At 43.6% G+C, this 22,596-nt stretch overlaps 1 protein-coding gene across 1 annotated transcript in view; it reads left to right on the top strand.

Moving 5' to 3' along the window:
- The first annotated feature begins 9,227 nt into the window (after positions 1-9,227).
- LOC134071730 (low-density lipoprotein receptor-related protein 1B-like) overlaps positions 9,228-22,596 on the top strand; it is a 250,591-nt gene continuing 237,222 nt past the window's right edge. Inside the window, exons 1-3 of the mRNA XM_062528566.1 lie at positions 9,228-9,243; positions 9,795-9,917; positions 18,031-18,168. Coding sequence (XP_062384550.1) covers positions 9,228-9,243; positions 9,795-9,917; positions 18,031-18,168 — 277 coding nt within the window. The remainder of the gene's footprint in view (positions 9,244-9,794; positions 9,918-18,030; positions 18,169-22,596) is intronic.

The following is a 22,596-nucleotide window of genomic DNA, read 5'->3' as shown; positions in this document are numbered from 1 at the left end:
AAATGGAAAAATAAAAGGAAAACCAAAACTCCAAACAATAGCTCCAAATCAATCACTAAACTCTCAAGATATAACAAAAATAACTTTGACAGATCCCTCAATTATCGGGTATACTTCCCAAGCAGACAAGAGTATTAGGCCTCTAGCAGGTGTACAGTGGCTCACCTCAGACCATTCTACCTCTTCCGCCCAGTTCCCCCCAGATACTTACAAGCCCTGGCCTGAACCATTGCAACAATTAATCAATTAACAAACCAAATGGACATAACTCAATAAACAAACTCATAAGCACACTCCAAACTACACGGCTCACAATACAACCCAATTACAATAGTCGCTACTTCAGCACATAGCAAACATATTTTAAAAACCCCAAACACCCCCATGGTCCTGCAGACTTGGCCTCTTCTCGTTAGTGAGGTCACCCTCTCCACAGTTCAAATGTCCCTCATGACTTCCCGTCTGGTCTTCTCTCAGTCCCCAAACCAGGAAGTAAAATGCCACATGGTGAGTGTTTGAAATGTTTGTTAAATGTCCATGTGTGTGCAAATAAAGCGTGTTTTGGAAATAGTGTTGTCAGTCTTGTGTACTTAGCTCCAGTGTGAGAAACTGTAGCTGTAACGGGCAGCAGCACCGTTACAACACAATTTAACAACAATATAACAGTGTAGTGACTCACAATGTAACAATGGCTCTCTTTTCTTTTGAAGTTTTACAGTTCCTCTCCCTAACTTAAAGTGTTTCTGAAATAGTATTCTACAATGTCAGGCTCTGGGTGAATTCATCGAGACAGCTGTTTGTGGGCACAATATCAATGTAAACAAATGTCAGCAGATTTGGCATTTTTTCCCCTTCAGTATCCACTGTCAGGGCTCTTTCAAGCATGCCTCTGTTAACTGTAACATTTCACAAAAGATTAAAAGAGAACATCAGTTTCAGTTTTCCCTCAGACTTTTTCAGTTTCAGCGTCCCTCAGACTCTCTGTTTGTTTGTTTTTCTGACCAGTAGTAGTTCTGGTAGTCAGCAGGAAGATGTTATATTCCCGCAACATGCTTGTCCATCTTGGGGATCCTCCTATGGGATTGTATGTCTTTAAAAAAACCAAACAAGCTCTTTGGAACAGTGAGTTACAGAACCAGATAGTGAGCCTTTCTCAATATGTTTCGCATCATTATTATTCTTTTTACTCAAGAGAGTATACACACCATCCTTCCAAGCAGCTGGAGATTTATTCGGTTTACTTCATGGGTTTGATTCATGTAGGCTCATTTTCAACAACAGTGCACGCTGGGAGATAATATCAAACAGAGTTGAATCCACACAGAGTCTTATTTTGAGAAGACGGCATCAATAACTGTGTGTGTGTGTGTGTGTGTGTGTGTGTGGTGACACACTCCTCCCACTGCTAAAGAGGCATCTATCGCGGAGGGTCAGTAGAGACAGCGAAGGCAGAAGCGGCAGGGCGGCTGAAAGCTCTGCTGCAATGTGTGTTGTTAAAAGCAATACGTCACGAATACGGAGCACGGCAGCTTTGCAACTCTAATGCAAGATTCAAGCAGCTACTTTGTGTGTGTGTGTGTGTGTGCGTGTGTGTGTGTGTGTGTGTGTGTGTGTATGGGGAGGGGGGGGGGTGTACGTGTGTGTGTGTGGGGGGGGGTGTATGTGCATCCATGCATGCATGTGTGTGTGTGTGTGTGTGTGTGTGTCCATGCATGTGTGTGTGTACACAGTATATACCAGCGCGTCTTACAGATAAGGGGACGTCTCTATGAGCAGTGGTTAATCTGTCAGATTGGGAGGTGTGAAGACGTGGGCTACTGGGATGAATTAGACTCAATATTATTTTCCCATGGGAAACATCTTAGGCCAACCCACCATCACATCGGCAGACTGTAAGCCATGTAAAGCCTCTCTCTCCCCAGCCTGGTGGATGCAGGTATTTTTACGCTACATGATGGATGAGATCACATATTTACATTCCGCACAAGCACAATCTGCTTCTCATTTGCACAGCATAAATACTCATACTTTTCCATCTTCCGGAGGACAAGAGTGCTTTTATGGCCTGACATCGGGTGTTGGATTTACTGCAGCTTGTACTCATAAAAACGGTTTCTGTTTAAAGTCACTGCAAGACAGGACTTTTTGAAAATGGCACTGCTCATTGCTTACATGGTGTAGGGCACTGAACCATAGTGGATGGAGAAAGTGAAAGCCAGAGTCTGTTGTTCATGCTTTGTGTTTAATTTTTCTAGAATTTAACTTGACGCAGAAAACAAAATTGCAAGTTGCTGTAGAAGTTTATGCATACAATTGTTTTTTTTTTTTTTTTTTGATATGCAATTGTTTTTTAACCACTAAATATACAGTATGCATTGTTGGCCATTACAGCCACAAACAAAGATGGGTGATTGCAGCTTTGAGTGGGTGACTGTTTGTCAAACATTAGTTTATTTTAATCAAATCAATTTTAATTGTATTTTCCAAACTGAGAAATTGCATTTGATTGCATTCAATTTGTGTTGATTATTTTGTTTATTCAATTTAACAATATACTATTGGATGGCATATTAATAGTTTGTACAGCACTGTGACCCGATTGGTGCACTTTTAGTTCTACTCGTTGAAAAATTAATTTCCGTGACTGAGACGTGTTAATAAAGCTTTTTAAAAAGTTAAGAGAGCTTCATCATTTTACAATGGACGTATTGCTGATGCATTAACAATATAAGCTATTTTTTATTTGTATGTAGACATTTTTATTTTGATGCATTGGTAAGCATTTGTTTGTGTGGTTGCGTTCATCATTTTCAACAATAAATCATAATTAGAAGTTTATGCCATGGCTTGTCAACATCTTTGCAAGCAGAGCATTATGACATTTAGACAAATGGCCCTAACCAGGGGAGAAAGCAGATAGACCTTTATTGAATAACTGGGTCAAAGTGTTGGTTTGGCCACAGCCAAGACCACTGTTACACGGCCTGAAAATGTTCAATCCATAGCAAGGTCAGTAGGCGTTCCAAGGGTGTTTTATTTATAGTTTGCCGACCAGAGTTCTGAGAGGAATAGAATCAATCGGGGCGACAGTGGGTTCAAGTCCCTGCTCAATCAATGGTGGTTTGTGCTTGCCTTCCATTGACACCCTGCCTAACAAACTCTCCAGCGCCTCTCCCCCCTCACGCCCGAGTCGAGCGAAATTGAATCGGGTTGACTCAGAAGCGCAGGGAGAACGTGACCGCCGTGGGTGATGGCTGTAATGCAGACGGGCATTTATGCATTTATGTGAAATGACATCAATACGGTGAAGTAGTTCGCTAGCAAACTGGTTAAAACTGCAATGGATAAAAAGCTTGCAGGCAGTCACAGAAATCCAAGTCTATCCATAAAAGTGGTTCCTGGTGCATTAAATTGTATTTATTGTAGACAGCAGAAGATCAGGACTCAATACAGTATCCAAAGCACATGGTGTTGATTCTCTGTAGTGCTGTTGTGTGATCCACCTTTATTTTTAGATTTGGGTCTATTGAGAGGGCTGTGCAGCAGAACTGTTATGATAACACCAGGTAGATCAAATGCTCTCTCTGAGCAGCTACACCGATCGCTCAGAGAGAGAGGGGGAAAAAAAAAGAGTAAACAAAATCCCCCAACCATTGGTCTCTTGAGTGTCTCCAGCTAGCTTAGGGAATATCAAATTAAGCAGAATCATGCTAAAATCTGCACTGAATCGAAAGACCAGTTTCTTTTTTTTTTTCTTTTTAAATATACGTGTGAATTATTCATGCACTCTTAGTGAGAGGGATTATGGGAGAGTGCAGGAGGCTCAGCGCAGAGGTGTTTGTGCTAGCTCTGGCGAGTGCTTAAGAGACTGCTCGGATGCTAATGCATTGTTGATAGCCATTAGTTAAACGTCTGTTGGAGAGGGAAAAAATGCAGTGCTCCCCTCTTTAAACGACTAAAGGATGCACAACTAATTCGAGGTGCTTACTCTGGCTGGATTGATTTCCCTTTGGTTGTGTTTAAACGTGAGATATTAGCCATGGATGAGAAGCGGCGGCAGCAACAGAGAGGCCCTTATCTGTATTCGACGCTTTCTCGGCTGTCAATCACTGAGATCTTATGAAACTTAACTGATGGCGGACAGATACGGAGCGGACTGCTGTGACTGAATGATACGTGTGACAAGATTTATACGGGAGACCCACCATCTCACCTCTGTGTTTTTATTTTTTTTTGCAAATCAAAATCCTGGGTGACAATTGTTTCTTTTCTGTCTGCAAATGTGTGAAATGATAAAAGACTTCATCGGTAGACACCCTTTGGGGATTTAAAGTGCCATTATGCAAGAATTGGTATTTATCCCTTTTCAGCGTACTGTGTGGGTACCCTTTTGGAGTCGGTCTGTAATGTGCAGGGTTTCATGAAAGTCTATCGGACAGCCCTGCATGCTCATAAAATGAAGCCAAAGGGACAACCAGTGTGTCCAGAAAAGAGGTCAGTGTTCTGGCTTGGGAGAATGACAACGTTGCATAGTGCAATATCGGACAATACACACACACACACTGACATTGAGAGAGACACCATTCTCCCTCTTTGGAGTCATCAAAAATGATTTTGAAGCCGTTGTTTTAAGTCAAAATTGTTACACATCGCAGCTTTAATGATTTAGAGTCTTTTTTTGTTGTTTTTTTACTGCTGCGGTGTACGGTGGTGTATCCCTGAAACACTGTAACTCTGTCTGCTGTGGCAGGAGCGCAGCGGAGCGAGCGGTGAAAACTCGCGATGATTAGTGGGCCTCACCCGCAGAGCACTGACCAAACGGACCCATTATTGACCCTGTTTAGGACTCGGCCCTCCCCTCGGAGGGGGCTCGTCCGTGATGGATGGCCTAGAGGTGTGGAGTGGCCTGAGGTTACTGGTGTCATTTATCTACCTCTCTGTAGGTATGCCACACCACTCCGCTGGGCCACATCCATTTGCACAGAGACAGAGAAGGTCTTTTGTTGTTTGCTTTTTATATATGTGTGTGTGTGTGTGTGTGTGTGTTTGCGCGTGTCTGTGTGTGTGTGTGTGTGTGTGTGTGTGTGTGTGTGTGTGTGTGTGTGTGTGTGTGTGTGTGTGTGTGTGTGCATGTGCGTGCGTGCGTGCGTGCGTGTGTGTGTGCGCGCATGTTTTTTTGTTATGGTTGTGGTTGTGGTTGTTGTTGATGTTGTTGTTGTTGCTGTTGCGTAAACTTATATTATTCAACTCATACCTGTATAAACACACACACACACACACACACACACACACACACACACACACACATACTGTACACACAGAGAGATAAACAGAGATACCACCAGCGAGAACATTTGGGAATACTCACCCAAGTTATCCATGATGAGACAACAGCATCCTAAGTTAATAACGAGGAAATAAACAACAGCCCTGCATTCTTTGATCTTGAAATACATGTTTCCCACTCTACAAGGTGGGCCAGAAGAGGAAATGAACCCAGAGTGAATAAAGATAAACCATGATTGCCATAGTTGAAGCATTTTCTCTATGGTTCCTGCATGCATGCCAGTGATGATTTTTTAACACTCTCAGCTGTAAATATAGTCACAAAGCAGCACGCCATTGACACTTACACAGAATATAATTGAAATTTCTAACACCTTCATCGCAGCTTCAGCACCCATAGAAATAAACATGCTCAGGCACACACACACACATACACACACAAACACACACTCACAAACAAACACGCATCTAAATTCATACCCAATGCTATCCTCACCCTGATTTCTGTAATTTGTGTGTGCATTTGTTCTAAGATTAACACACAGGAACTCATGTTATTACTCCTTACACACTTCAAAGTGCAGTATACTGTACGGGCCCCTATGCATGCAAGTAGGGCGATGGAGGGTGCTCAGAAGAATTAGCTGTCATGTCAGGTTTGCGATACTTAAGATGCAGGGAAGTAGAACTTAACAGAAAGTTCCCTTTCGCTTTCAACTCCCCTATAGCCAAACAAGCGATGATGCAAAACTGGAGTTATTGTTTTTTTTCCCCCTTTTCCTGCCTTGCTTGTTTCCTGTCAAGAGCCCCAGAAGAAGAAAGGTGAGCGAGAGGGGAAGCGAATCTGATGGGTGCCTTTGAACCGGAGGCTCTTTGGCGGACACCGCTGTCTTCCCCTCCTCAAACGCCGAGCTCTGGGGTTGAAAGCTGGTGGCATTACAAAGACGCCAGGCTTTCATGAAGATATGTGTCCTGCCCACAAAAAACAGCAGGGGGGCAGGAGTAGGTCTCGTAATGACTTTAACTCAGCCAGGTGCTACGCACACACACACACACACACACACACACACACACACACACACACACACACACACACAGACACCCCCTACTGTTATGGAAATGCTTGGGCTTGAAAGGCAGGTGCGTAGCCCTGCTCCACCTTTTGACTTCAAGTTGAAATGAAAGCACTTCAGAGCTGTGGCTGTCTGCTGATACAAGGCAGATGCCGGTTTGACGTTTGTCTCTAAGAAATTTGGTGTTATCAAAACTTTGGCTGTTTTGAATTCTTTCTTTTCTGCAGTTTTTCCTCTTTAATCTTTATTCACTTGAATCACTTCATCTTTTCACTGTCTTCTTCTTCTTCTTCTTCTTCTTCTTCTTCTTCTTCTTTGGCTGCTGCCCCAGTCGTGGCAGAACACATTGTTATAATCCGCATGAAGAGTGTCTGTTTTTTTTTTCTTTCTTTCTAGATTCATTTTTCGTGTGTGTGTGGTGTGAAGTTTTCTGAATTGGGAATCCCTATTGTGTGATGGTAGGCTGCATCTTTTGTACAGCAATGACATGGGTTTTTGCCTATCCCGACATCAACATTAATGATATTCAGATTTAAAAAATGGATTACAGAGATCAGGAAATGAGCATCTCAAAAAGCCGCAGTAGACATTGGCAGCAGCTATTAAGCAGACTTCAACCCATTCTCGCTCTATTGTTTATCTCTGATGGATGGTTCCAATGAAGTGACAGTGGATTCTGATTGACATTTTAATGTGTGTTTTTCTAATCAGACATGGCGAAGAGCAGGGATGGCGTTTTATTCACTGTCTCAACTCGTGTCAGAGAAACGTCTCTGGTTTGTATAGATCCTCTGACACTCCAGGGCAATTAGAGAGACACGTAATAAGTGGAAATGTCAAGTTGTGTAAGACTCTGTTTGGCTGGGCTGACAACAAAACAAACTTTTAACAGTTTTTCTTTTTATTTCTTTCAGATTGTTGATGTACTGTAGATCCATTGTTTTGTTTTTTTTTCTAGGTGTATTATTTAGGTGTTCTGCCCTTATATTTGTCAAAGATTCCGTTTCAGTTTTTGTATTTCTCACTGGATTTGATCAAGCCCCCTGGCAGTAGCAAAATGGGAAATGTTGCTGATTACATTTATCAACTTGATTTTGGCAGTGCCTTGGTTTTCTCAACAGGGGTTCTGAAACATCAGAGCGTATTACTGTAATGGCCTAAACCAGTTTAAAAGTGAAGAGTGAAAAACTAACTAAGCTTGCATCATGCTAGCACACATAGACAATGGGTAACATAATGTCTGTGGGGTAGTAACACATGTACAGTATGCTTGATGTTCCTCAAATAATGTTAGCTGGGCTTTGATGTTTCCTCAAATAATGTTAGCTGAGCTTTGATGGTTCCTCAAATTAGGTTAGTTTGGGTTTGATGGTTCCTCAAATAATCGAGGGCTGAGAACCAAAGGGGCGTAAGTGACATTTCACCAACTTTACAGGAGAGCCAAAACAAATCTAACTGCTTCTACAGTATATGTTCACAGTTAGACCTTTGGTTTTTGTTCAATAACCATATATTTATAAATATTTTACTTATATAAATATTTTACTATAATTTTGTCAGCTAAGAGAGCTCATCAAGAGCTTTCAGGTGATATATAAATAACTCAATTTTGACTAAAATGTCACATACGCCCCTTTAGTTCTCAGCCCTCGTAATGTTAGCTTGAGTTTGATGTTTCGTTAAATAATGTTTGCTGGGGAAGACAGAAACCTGGGAAACCCTCAACTCAGCCGCCCAGGCGGTAATGATGAGCTCGCCACGGTCACAGTTCTAATGGACATACAGTACAACGCCAGTATGTTAGAGATGTATCTTATGAGTTGTATGTTATAAAATGCACAATACATTACATACATTGAATGCAGTACATGGAGTCCCTTACAGAAATGGCAGGCTTTTGGTGAACAGTTACCGCAATGTTGTGGCAAGGTCATATGTCATATATGCAAATGATGTTGCTGCCAAACAGTTGCGATTAACTTTTGGCAATGTCGCCGCAAATTTGGATTAGCTCGTTTGTGATTGGTTCCAGCAAACTTGGACAAGAAGCAGGAGAGATAAATGTGCAGGTTTCCAGCCTGAGCTTCAGGGTGAAATCCAATCGTCGGCAGATCGGGCTGGGTTTACCCAGTCTAATTATTGGCTAAATTAAATATGATGGCAAATCACTGGCAAACACATTTGCTACACTAGTGGCAAGCTTATCATTGTTGCCAGAACTTTGCTGGAAATTTTGCCTCTAGCGCCCAACATTGGCAAACTTCTGGTAATTTTTATAGTGAACTAATTTGCTTCCCACAAATCGCCCACAAGTTTGCTTCAAATCTGCTGCAAAACATTTGATTTTTGTAAGGAGCATCATCAACAGAGTTGACACCTTGTAATGCTCATTTAAAATGCATGGAGATTTAGTGTGTAGAAAGAGAAACTTTGTGCAAGGTGTTTCAAGGAAAAAGCTCAGTGTCTTAGGATCAAAAGATTGTCATGTTAAACCGGGGGGGGGGGGGGGGGGGGGGTGTGTGTTTGGTGAAGGCTCTCTGCTTTGGCATGTGTGGGCCGGCAAGTTCTTAGCTAGTGTGCTGGAGATCTTGCTAGAAGTTGTGGGAAATGATTACGGTGGAAGTCCTGTCTCCACAGGTTTTATCAGAGTCTTAAGTCGTCTACCGATGGCAGATTTTTTTGCATACCTCTCCAGCGGACGTAAAGCCACAGAAGCCCTGTTTCATTCGGCACACTCTCCAAAAACAAGAGCGTGGTCTTTAAAGGGGGGCGGGGACGGGGGGGCTCAAAGCTTCTCTCTTGACTTTAAGGAGAAGGGTTGAGCCTGGTGTATGGGCTTCGGTTGGATTTCAGATCTTTAGCGAACGCATGCCAACTCTCAGTGGTATGATCACAGCTTTGCGCTGACAGTCAGTGGAGAGGACCTTGTCAACGCAGTCTCACAGCAGAGCGCTTTTGAGGAACGTGGTTGGCGGAACCTTCCAGGAAAGCTGAGCAGGCCTAGACAGAGCCAGGCCTCTAGTTCAAACATTCTCAGTTATCCGAAGGCAGGCAGGTCAGTCGGGCTTAAAGTCTGTTTATTTTTGAAAGTCACAGATAAATACTTCAAAGTTAATCTTTGGCCTGAACCTGAAATGATTCACTATATATGGAAATATTTTCATCGCTATTTATAAAACACCAGACCTACATCTTAACATCAAAACACAAATAAATAAACACAAATCATAATATCATCCTCATCATCGTGTTAAAACCATGACAGCTTTCTGAACCTTACCAGGGCTTCAGGGTATTGCAAAAAAAAGAAGAACTGTCATGTGTCTTGCCATCCTTATTCACCAGGCATGACTCTTCCATTCTCTTCCTCCATCTCCCCATCCCTCTCTCTCTCCCTCCATCTCCCACTCCATCCCTCTCTCCTCGCCTACCCAGAAGCCCCTGTGTGTGACGTGGGCGAGTATCTGTGTCATGACCGGCAGTCATGTGTGTCTGTGCGGTGGCTCTGTGACGGAGAGGATGACTGCTCAGATGGTTCTGATGAGGGCCCGGACCAATGTGAGTAGTACACACACACACACACACACACACACACACAGGTGCACACACACACACACACACACACACACACACACACACACACACACACAGAGTAATAACAAGTACAGGAGCTAGGCCTCCATACACATATGCACACACTCAAAAACACACAGACAGACACACACACACACACACACACACACACACTCACACACCAACACAAACACACAGCATCCTCTCTCAGCATTGTCCTCCTGTCTTAACGTCTCTGTACAACCTTGCCACCTTGCCACATGTTCCCGTTGTCACCTCCGATGCCAGGGCGTGAAACGGGTGCGCTGGCATCAAAGGGAAGATCGCAGTCACATATAATATCCCTGCCAGTCACCTCAGCACAGCGGGAGGTGTGGTCTTACTGCCATCTGTGGAGGCACAGCACACACTCATAAGAAATGCATGTCATCCTCAGAGCTGGAAGAGAGTGGTGTGAAGCCATCACTGCTTTTTGGCTGACCTCTCTCTTCTCTCTCACTCTCTCTCTCTCTTTCTCTCTCTCTCTCTCTCTTCCTCTCTGTCTCTTTCTCTTTTGCTTTTTCATACTTTCAAACTCTCCTGTTGTCTCTAATTTCATTGCCATTAACACTGATTTGTGGCTATCCTGCAGGCTTGCAGTCGCTGTGCATATCCACAGTCTCGGTGTGAAACTGTTTATTATCGAGAATTACCTATTGATTTGGGGGTGAAATTAGAGCTATTTGCTACTAAAAATTACAGGCTAGGATTGCAAAGGAAATCAATCATTGCAGTTGTTTGTTCCTTGTCTGTCCCACCCTTATAGACACAATTAATGGATAAAGTCGCTATGCGCTAAAATCAGTGGGCACAATAACAAAGATTGGGACAGACCTAGTAATCATTCCAGGAATATCATTTGTGCTATATCTTCATATTTGTACTTCATAATGCAATTCTCTAGTCTAGAATATAATGCTGACTTTGCAGTAAAATTTTAAAGTAATATGCATTTTAGTCCTCTTCGTAAAGTGTGTGACAGTTTAATTCAAATAATGATTCATTCTGTGTAAAGTTAAAGCTAGAAATAATGGTAAAGTATCTATTATGTATATGTATGTGTTTTTACAAAAACCCACACAATCTTTTGAGGACTGGATAAACTGCTTGTTTTTTTAGTCCCCTTCATACTTGAGGTACATTTAAATGGAATATTATCTTCCCTTCCTAACCTCATCTGCACCTTGGTAGCATCACTGTAGGAGTAACAAATCTATGTGGATGTGGGTCTTTAGGGTGAAATGTTGATTTGTTGGGTTGTCACTTGGAGGAGAGAGCAGATCTGTATAATGATTTGTGTGCTCCTGTTGTCTCGTCCACTAATGATTACACCCTCCTTCAGCTCTCCAGATATGATTTGAGGTTTGAGCAACAACATCCTAAAGACCTTCACAGAGAGCTTTGGCCGCTAGCAGTGCGCTACGCGGATAATTGCAACACCGACATGCTAATTGGCATTTTGAGTTCTACTGCATGTGGGTTCTCGCGATGGAGGGTCCTGTTTCGTGAATGTGTCATCCCACCGGGTAGTCTAGCTGACACTTTGTAGACATGTCTTTTTTGATGACAAGCACTTAAAACTCTGACAGCAGCTTGTCTTTTGTGTTCCCTGGAGGTGTGTTTTATTTGTGTGTGTGTGTGTGTGTGTGTGTGTGTGTGTGTGTGTGTGTGTGTGTGTGTGTGTGTGTGTGTGTGTGTGTGTGTTCCTGTGTGTGTGTGTGTGTGTGTGTGTGTGTGTGTGTGTGTGTGTGTGTGTGTATGTGGGTGGGTGGGCGGGTGTGCATGCGTTTGTTGTTTCTCTTCAGCATTTTCCTCCTAACCACTACACCTTAATCTTCCAAACAGTCTGGCTAATCAACCACTGCTTGATTTCACTCCGTTTCTAAAAATGGAAGAGTTGTGATTTGTACAGCGTATATGTCAACATCAAAGCTGCGTAAGGTTTTAATAACTGATGCGCTAAAGTTTGGATAGAAGCATCATTTGCCACTTTGTGCAGTTTAATGTTGACAGAATTCCATATGCAGTGTATACGTAACTCAACAGTAAACAAAGCTATAGAATAATTTTTCTGGTCTCTGAACTTTGATGGTGTTTGATAGCATCTGCGGTTGTTTTTATTTTTGTTTATGTTTGTGCACTCATAGCAGCAGATACAGTAGATGTCCAGAATGCAGGCCTGAACCAGGACAGACCCTTGCCGGAATCAACTGTGTGTTGACTGTGTGTGTGTGTGTGTGTGTGTGTGTGTGTGTGTGTCTGTGTGTGTGTGTGTGTGTGTGTGTGTGTGTGTGTGTGTGTGTGTGTGTGTGTGCGCTGCTTGTTTTTATACCCCCGAAGCCATAATCACCCGTGTCATCAGAAGTCTGTGCACAGCGCGGCGCGGCGCTCCAGATAGCGAGAGGAAGATAAGCGCTGGCGTGTTCCTTAAAGTCAGTTTACTGAGGGTGACTTTCCCAGCTCTTTCCACATAAAAATAAATGACTTGTAAACGTATCTATTCCCCCTGAGAAACGGCACCTGGGAAAGGGTTTGTGGGTGTAATGTTGCATGGCGCTTTTGTCGGCAACGTGAAGGACAGAACCCGCATGGAGGCTGGCGTCTCTGCACACAGAGAGTGTCTCCCAGCCTGAATTAACCGGGGGGTATCGGGGAGCGGCTCAACCCTGGGGATAAAAGCAGCCACCTTAATGTGATCAAGGATTGGCTACTGCACACCTTTTTTCTGCTGTGCTATTGGGGAGGAAAAAAGGGAAGTTTTGCACTCCAGCATTTTGTAGAGATCATTATTCATTTCCATTCAGCTCTGTCCTCCCCCCCTAGGGGCTCCCTGGTTAATTTAGCTGCCCCGGAAATGCATATTTACCTCCAGGAACTGCGTTGGGCGCCAAAGCTGGGGGGATTTGGGGAAATAATCCCCTTTAATTTCTCCGGCAGCCATTCAGTCATGGCTGGTTTCGCTTCCCGTTGTTCCTGTGACTGCGGCCATCTGCTGAGAGCGAGAGGAAACAAGCAAACGAACGCGCGCAGCACAGCACAGGCAGAGGCAACCACGACGCGATCCTGACTCGGCTGCCTCGACAACTTACCCGCTCTGTCATCCGGCGTTGCCAGCTTCTGAAGGGGCTTCAAACACAAATTAACGAGTTTATAAAATTCAAAATGGCTTTTTCTGCATGATTGTGTTTTAACAGAGCATTGCTAAGCACCTGGAATGCTAATACAAAGAACTGCAGATGATTTGTGTGTGTGCGTGTTTGTGCGTACTGTATACGTGCAAAGGTGTTGAAGTGAGAGCTCTTAGAATAGAAGAATGTAGGAGTGATACAAAGGCTTTTGAATACACATAATGTGTCTATCTACACAATAACACAAAGTGTAATGAATCATGCTTTTTTAAAGCGTCTTTTCAGGCTTTTGAAATCCCATTCTATAAAGCTTCTTTTCAGGCTGTTGAAATGAATTGTATAATTGATTCAAACACCTCATTAGACAGACCAAGGTGATGCGTTCAATCTGGCTCTGTTTGGAGGAAAATGAATTTATCATCTCACGCACAGTCACAGTAAGGGTCCTTAAACAAGCTTGCGGAGGCATTTCGGCTGGATACCCAGATGCCTGTCTCCCATGGGTGTTATATTGCACATAATGCATAGCTGTGTTTTGACACAGAGCTATATCAACCCCCCAAATTTGATCCGTGACAATAAACCAGCGCTGGCTTTCGAGGGAGACTAGTGTGTGTGTGTGGCTGTGTGTTGAGCTGTGGTGGAGCAGCAAGTACAGCTCAGCTGAACCTGATACTGCTTGAGGAGCCCTGAGGGGCATGCTAAGAGTCACTTAGCTTTGGCTGGCCAGGCCGCAACACCATGCATGGTAGGAGGAGGTTGTGTGAGCGTATACACACAGGCATGCTAGCCTAGCTGCACAGAGTAGCGCTTCTGGTTCTGCCTGCAGTATGCGCGTGGATGTTAATAGTGTATGTTGGTGTGTGGCTGGCTTAAAAAAGAAGATGTTACAGTGGAAGCATTCTCTCTCTCTCTCTCTCTCTCATTCTCTCTCTGTCTCTCCCCCTTTTCTCTCTTTCTTTCTTTTACTCAAATCCTTATCATTTACTTAACCAAGTGCAACACGGTGGTTTTGAGGGTGGTTATGCTTGACCCACGACAAACAGACACATACCCCCACCATCCCCATCCCCACACACACACACACACACAAACACACACACACACACACACACATTCACACTCATAAACAAAAAAAAACTTAGCACACAGTCAAATACCTTCCAATTTAAAAAAACAGCGTGTTGTGTTTATTAGATGTAATATAGAAAGACTCTGGTTTGACACAGTCCTACACAAATGCAATTCATCACACTTAAGTTATGTTGATATTTCAGAGTGAAAATGTGCATAATTATGAAGCTACTCAGGGTGCAAGCATAATCCATTCAATCAAATAAAAATGGCAGCAAAACTAATTGCAGTGGAGGGGGTCCCAGCATTTGAAGCCTCGCTCTCTCTCTCTCTCTCTCTCTCTCTCTCTCTCTCTCTCTCTCTCTCTCTCTCTCTCTCTCTCTCTCTCTCTCTCTCTCTCTCTCTCTCTCTCTCTCTCTCTCTCTCTCTCTCTCTCTCTCTGTCCAGAGCCCACATAATAAATTCAAGCTGGGTGGCAATCGTTTAATTTAAATCATTAATTCATTGCAGTTCCACAACATCATATCCCACCCCACCCCACCCCCACCACCCTTCCCTTCCCTTCCCCTTTCCTACGACAACAAAATTAAGCAGCTCTCCGCACCCCCTCAGTGTGGTGCATTCTGGGAAGTTGTCAGTGCGAGATGCTGAGCAGGGTGCATTGTCACCTTGTAGCATCAGCAGCAGTAGCAGCACGCCCCAAACTAACAGCCATGGGGGTGGCATCTGCCTCCGAGAGAGGCTTGTTACACTTTGCGACTTAGTTGGAGAGTTTTCATCCGTGGCGGGCTGGGTGTGTGGCAGGGGACATGGTTGGGAGTGTTATATAAATAAGTAGATACATAAATGGCGATTCCCCATTCGGAGTGTTCATATAAAGTCATATTTCAACTGTTAAACGCCAGCTGTGTGCCAACGCGAAGCTGCAGCCGCTGAATATTCATTCCCCTAATCATGTTAGATTAGGATGTAATCCATCCGCAAAGTGAGGACGAGTGAGCAGAAGATGACACTTCCGCTTGCCTTCGTCAAAAAAGAAAAAAAAGAAGCAAAGAAAAGCGATAGGGAAAAAAAACGAGAGAAAGAAGTGCTCTGATCTTGTGCACGAGTTCTGTATTGACTTATTCCTCTACAAAGTGAGAAAAGCTTATTTTTATTAATGAATGCAGTATCCACCCAGCATAAGATAATGATGATGCCAGTGAGTGCAGTTGCCACTCTTTGCTGCCTACAGACTGTGCTGTTATATTGCATGTTTTGCTCATATTGCAATTATTAGGTGTCTTTGGATGCTACTCTGTTCTTATTTGAAAAGTGTACTGTGTGGTTAAAAGTCCTTTGCATTGTTGAATCTCTATTTTACACAGAGCTGTTTTTAGTAGACTTTGACTTAACGATGGAAAAGCCACACTAAGGGTCATGTCAAAGCAGAATGGGCTGATTGTCTCACTGATCCAGGACCAGGAACGACCTGCTGTCTCAGTACAGTACTGTACATCCTGTACTAGTGTGAACAAACTGAGCTGATTGAACATCGCAACATAAAATATGTATTTTTTCCTCACGGTTCCAGTAGACATCTGCATCTGTCATAGGAATATATTCCTGTACAAAAAAAAACACAGGAAGCTAAACAACCATAGGACTATCTGGCTCGGAAAGAGCTAGTTAATAGATAATCATGTTGAATAAATGATCTGTAATGACGTTCAGTGCTGACGACCTTAATGATAAACTGAACATTAGCGATGGTATTATCACGGAAACTGACCAACTGCTGGATACTGAATAATGGAGTAGATGCTGTCACGCTGTTCATAAATGAAATCCTAGCTGAATTGGTTTGCCCATCGCCTCAAGCATTTCCCTTATTTGCCATATTTATTGTTGTGTTGCAGTAGTAGTGTAGAAGGAAAGAGGAACAAATAAAACCAAACAAATGATAATGTGCTGCCAACTGGTAGTACAAAATAATTATTCCAGATGTGGTCTTGCATTATAATGATGTGTTGTTATTGAACAAATATAATTAAGGTTTATTCAATTTTGGCATTTTGATTGTTATGTATTTTTTTAACATTGAAGTTTCAGAAATGGAGCATGTGAATTATGAAATAAATGACTATTTATCGGGAATCATATGAAATGTTCTTTTATGAATATGAAAAATGACATTTCAGTCATCTCTATAGGCTATTCTGAATTAATCTGTAATCACTTACAAACTCTCTGCCATCTCTCCAGTATTGAATATAGCTGTGGATGCATTAAGCAGTTTAATGAGAACACCTTGCCAACTGCACGGTACGCAATAGTGGCTAGATTCTACATCATACTGTATATTCAGCATTCATTAATCAATGGGACATAATATTAGTGGGCCTACAGTAGATGATCAGTCTCCGCTGTCAAAACAATGCAACAGAACTAACCGTGAGTGGCATGAGACATCTGACCCCGGCAGCTGCCAGAGCTATTACATGCCCCCACTGGACTTAATATTTCCAAAAGAAAACATCACTTGATAAGCAGAAGGGTTTTGATGGTCTTTAGTTTGAACTCCCTTGCACAGAGCATTTTTTTTCCTCTCACAATCTGTTTACCAATATCTTTGTCTTTGTGTTTCATGTGTACTGTATGAACATGTATATGAACCATGTGCCACATATATTTGTTTTTGTGGCTGGAGGGCTGGTTCATAATACAGGTAGCATAACACAAACCACAAACACAAACTGATGCTCTGAGTAGTTTAGAGATGCTGCCTAAATTGCCATGACAACATGCTACGTTTTGTCATCATCATCATCATCATCATCATCATCGTACGTCACTAGGTTACGTGGGTAAGCCAGTAACAGTGCTCCAAAGGATGGCCCACCAGGGCTGGCAGCACCATGTGTGTTGTGTTGACATGATCTACCTGTGCTGAGCTGCGGGGATTTTCTTTTTTAATGGTAAACCTCAGCAGCCAGGGAGCAGCACAGAGGGGAGGGTATTTTAAAGTGCTTTTCACATGTGTTAAATTAGACATGATCGTCACGCTGAGATCAGGAAAGTGGAGCGCACATCCACTCAGGGAGCCTTGGAGGAGTCCTGTGGGTGTGATTGAGACCACGGCACACACACACACACACACACACGCACACACACACACACACCTACAGTAGACGCACATACACATATACGCACGCACATTCCTCACACACACACACACACACACACACACACACACACACACACACACACACACACACACACACACACACACACCTACAGTAGACGCACATTCCTGAGAGGATGGTTCAGGGGAGATAGGGGAGAGCAGAGGGAAATGCATTGTGCCGACATGTGTATATGCAGATAGGAAGGCTGTGTGCTTATAACTGATTCTGATTCTAAAGCGAACAGCCTGCGACTGGCCTAGTCACACACACACACATATTCAAGCGGTGCCCATTGCTTGATAAAAGGAAACATGAGCCCCTGTAAGTTCTTTAGCTCTGTGGTTTTGGTCAGCAGCGTATTTGCAGCAATTTGAACAATGCAATGTCAACAGTTTCCATTTGAAAGCATCATACCAAGTGCACAGGTCATTTAGCATGGAGTGGTTTCTGAAGGCATTTATTTAACAGCTCCCTGCCAGACACTCAGATAAACACCACTATTCATTTTCTGTCTGGCTGAACATTGTGCTGCTCAACACCTCGCTGATGGTTTTGTCCCGAACAAATCACTTTGCTTAGGCAGGAAGAATGTGTCTGATCATAAAACAATTGTGCTTAGCAGTGTGTTCACAAATGTACCTTCACGACTAACCATTTCCTTGTGTGCTTGTTTGTTTGCTTGTGTCGTAGGTTCTGGGGAAGTCGTGCTGAGATGTCCACTCAATCACATACAGTGCATAGGCACGAAGAAGTGCATTCACTTCCACAAGCTTTGTGACGGAGCTCTGGACTGCGAGGATGGTTACGACGAAGGAGTCCACTGTCGAGGTACACTATGGTCCAGTTCTGTCACTGTAGGAAATGCTGACCAACATACATTACTAAACACAGTAGCAGCTGAGTTGTAGCGGCTGAAAAAATTATGAAGTATAGAAGATGGTGATACTTTGAGTTTTTCAGCAATTCTAAATCCAGTCTTAATTGGTGTGGCTTGTTTTTTTAAAAGTTTAATGAGATTATAGGTTCATGTCTTGGGGACTGTGTGTGTGTGTGTGTCCTCCTCTTTAAAGGAGAATAACTGTCCTCTGAGTGCATTGGGCAGGCTCTTGAGACGCATGTGAGATGTTTCAGTAGTAGTCCGTATCTACCAGGGGAGGCCTGTGGTCACGGCGATCGTGGCCGCCATGGTGACGAGGCGCCCGCTGGGGACGAGGACGCCCACGGAGACCTCATCCCTGTCCTTCCCGTAGCGAGCCCACCCCCCCCGGTAGAGTAGTCTATCACCCAGTCTTTTCCTGCACGGACCCAGGGGGAGCCTACAGCTCCAGTCTCAGCAGCCGCAGCAGTGGCGTGGGATCTGCCTGTCTCTGAGCCGGGGGAAACCGAAGGGAAACAGACTGTCCCCTCCGCCGGTAGCTAATTAGAACTCCATCCCGAGCCGCGGCTAGCATATGTGTGCACAGTGTGTATTCACAGCAGTTTACGTTAAGGTGCTGTCAACATTACGCCTCCAATGGGTTTCATTAAGGCTGGTTAGACTGTATGATGCATACTCTATTATTGCATGTATGTGAGGTGAATATCCGTGTAGTCAAACAGCACTTTAAACGAATTTGTAGTGAATTCTATGTGCTTAGGCCTATAATTAATATGAAGTATGTATTCAGACTTGTTTATGTTTCAGTGCCTTACAACTACGAGCTGGTTAGCTGTAATGGAGCATATAATAACATCAAGAATAATAGCAAAAACACAATATGTTCATGCCCTGATGAAGGCCCTATAGCCGCTACGTGTGGGCATTTTTAGCTCCTTGTTGGACATGTCTAGTTTGGATTAAAGACATTTTAAACTTGTGGAGGGCCTTTGGTCGTGGCGAATTATTTTGTTTCTCTTTTTTCTTATACAACACAATATGTTCGTTCGACCAAGGCAACAATTGCAACAAATCCGTTGTAAGAAATTAAAGTAAATTTTTCTTGCTCATAGAATCCATTTGTTTACCATTTTGTTTTCTTCAAATCCCATGCAGGGCCTTGTTATGTAAGGGTTTCTCTGTGCGGCATGATGTGATGTCCACAGTGTCCACTCCAGGGCTGCGTGAGCTGCATGCCGGCCTTGTTTACTGGTGCGCTGCTATCAGATATATAATTCACATGAGAACCATTAATCATTTATATAGCGCTTACAATGAAGGACGCAATCCAACTTGAAGTCTTAAAACTTTTAAAAAGTGACTCAATTTGGTGGAAGTGTAGATTGGAAACAGGTGGTGGGGTGATTTGTTGGCGGGTGTGGGCGATAGGGTATAGCCGTCTGCAGGATCTTCGAGCCCTCGGGGACGTGATATGTTGCATGGATTGAAACCTGAGAAATATACATTGGTAATGACTTCCAGCCTTGGGATTCCCTCCACGCCTAGTTGCCACATTAATTCACACAGTTCAAACCGCTTCACATAGCTCTGAGCTCATAAAACACTGGACTGACCAAAACATGGCTGGGCCTGACAGGGCTTCAGCCTGGACACAGAGAGGGCTGTGTGCTGGAGCTCAACTGCTCTGTTCCCTTATGGGAGGAAATGCTTGTCTCGTTTCTGTGTTCAACAACATCACACAAGAGTTGATTAGGAGGGCTGGGTGACAGTGGATATATGCACCAGAGTCTGTCGCTCTTTGGAGATCCACATGGGCTAGTTTGTCATGTTCTCACCATTTGTTTTATTGCATTGCATTTATTTATTTCTTTATTTTCCACATTATGCATCTGTCGATTGGACCACAACCGAGCTCTGGGAAATGACTGTTGAATATAGGACACCAGAAGAAAAAAAAAAGAAGTTGGATATACCCAACAGGGTGAAATAGAAAAGTTTTCCCTCACCCTCTTCAATGAGCATACATGACAGCTCATGCAAAATGCCTTCATGTGGACTATATAGGGACTAGCCCCTTATTCTCTTCTCTTTTACTAGAGAGAGAGAGAGAGAGAGAGAGAGAGAGAGAGAGAGAGAGAGAGAGAGAGAGAGAGAGAGAGAGAGAGAGAGCCCTCATGAATTATTTATTTGGGTGCACCAGAACCAAGGGACTGTAAGCGGAGAAATGTATTGTGGTATCAAATTGCCTCTCTCAGCCATGTAGCTAAACAGTCCACCGTGGACTTCAGACACGTCCTGGGTGTGTGGAAGCTTGTTAAGAAAAAAAAAGATCTGCAGTTCAGAGCCCGTTTTAGATGTGATTGTCCAATTAGAGCCGTCCCTCCTACGCTCGACCACAGGTGCTTACGGAGACAATGGCGCCGAAAACAATGGAGGACGCACAGGCAGACATATGGCGCCATATGCGCCGGGAGACCGAGATGGAGCCTGAACAAACACCTAGCGTACAATCGTGCAGCCTTCAAATGTACACTTTACTTTGTTCGGGGGGAACATGTCACGTGTAATTCTCGGAGGAGATGTGAGAAAGTGAGAAGACGTTGTGTCAACAGAGGGTTTTTAAACACACAGTAGGGGTCTTGATACGCTAATGAGGACGATCTAATGGAGACGCTAGACGAATCCTTCTCTCAGAGACGCTGCCAATTCCCTCCATGTTTGACCTTGAGAAAAGCACGGTCTGTCTAATTAGACGTTTTGATTCTTTCTTCGGAAATCACAACGGTTTGCAGAGGTTAATGGTCCTCATTAATGTCCGAGTGCAGGCTGATTAGACCAAATATACATTTTTATTTGATAAAATAATTAGAGACTTGCCGTTTTTACTTTCTTTTTTTTCCGTCGCGGTTTACAGAGCCAGCGTTGAGTAACTGCTGTGGGTTGAAACTTCCTCTCCGTTTCCTCCTTGGTGGGTTGCGAAGCCTTTGGGGCATTGTTTTTGTCAGTGAGAAATGTTCGTGGCCCGTAGGTGACCACTGCCGTGCTCCAGGGAATTAAGCAAATAGAATAAAAGTGCCCGTGGTTGCCAGTGGCATGATGGTGCCTCCTCGCTGGCTCGCCTTTTTTTCCTCGCGGTGAAGATTCATGATCCACAGCTACGGAAATGATTCATGAGGAACCCAGAAAGTGATCAGTGCGATTTTTTTTTTCTTTCTAGGCAACAGGCATGCAACGGCATGCAATAGACTCTCGCACCGACAAAACACAAAGCAGATGACACTGAATGGAGACAATGAGCATGTACTTGTTAAACATTGAAACGTCTTTAATTAGATATATTGTTTTGTACATCTGAACACTCTGCAAAACATATCTCTCTGATTTATATTTAATTGACACTTAGATATAATTAGGAGAAACCGCTTAGTTGTGTATTTGATTTAGTTAGGAAAATGGATTTGCTTTGCTACAGTATGACCAGGCAATCTGTAATACAGTTTTCAATGTTCTACTGTAGCTTAGAGAAGGCTTAGCATTTCAATGACCAGAAAATCTGTAATATTGGAGAATAAGAATATAGAATATCACCTTGACCAGATGATCTGTATTATACTGAGTACTGACGCTTGTAGATTGGTGTGATGAGAGTGGTCTTGAATGAATGCATATTCATACTGGTCTTCTTTGACTCGGCACATCAGATATCCCATCATGCATTTGTGCCGGCCCATCATGCTTTAGCGGCTGACGTCCCACTGCCCTCAGTCTGGTGCTTGAGGTGTGGCTGCCGTGATCCTCGCAAAGTCGTGGGCGTCCTTGGTGAAAATGGAAGGCAGTTTGATTTCCATAAAATGTCCATCCAGTCTTTCGTCTTTGCAAATTTACTGTGTAATCACTCAGCTGCCCCCCCCCCCCCCTTATACATCCTGTGACAGCAGATTTTGGCAGTTTGGAGGAGGGTGGTCCTGAGACGTTGTTCCGAGGGTATTTGTCACAACTCAGTGCTTTGAGAAGATGTCACATTCAATACGTGCCACAGCTAACCCTTCATAGAGATCTGAGCACAAAAGGAAGAATCTTGGGAGTCTCATAATTCAGAGCCTGTGTTTGAACAGGACGCTGTACCCTTGAACTGAGCTTCTGCCTCAGAGCTCGGTTCGGCTTCTCTCGTCTCTCGGCCTCAGAACACGCGTTTAGTTATTTATTCAAGAAGACAAAAAACACTTGAAGTCTCTTTTCCCTCTCAGTTGCCGCTAACAAATGCTTTACACCTGAAATGCTCCGGTGCGCTAAGGGCTCTCAATCAAGCGCAATTCCCAGTCTAAAAGACATACCTTCCCGCTAACCCCCGACTGAGCGAGCCGCTTTGATCTTCCGCG

This window comes from Sardina pilchardus, chromosome 23 (genome assembly GCF_963854185.1).
Source record: "Sardina pilchardus chromosome 23, fSarPil1.1, whole genome shotgun sequence".
In the NCBI taxonomy this organism is placed as follows: Eukaryota; Metazoa; Chordata; class Actinopteri; order Clupeiformes; family Clupeidae; genus Sardina; species Sardina pilchardus.
Note: the sequence above shows the minus strand (reverse complement) of the source record. Positions and strands in the feature narration are given on the sequence as shown.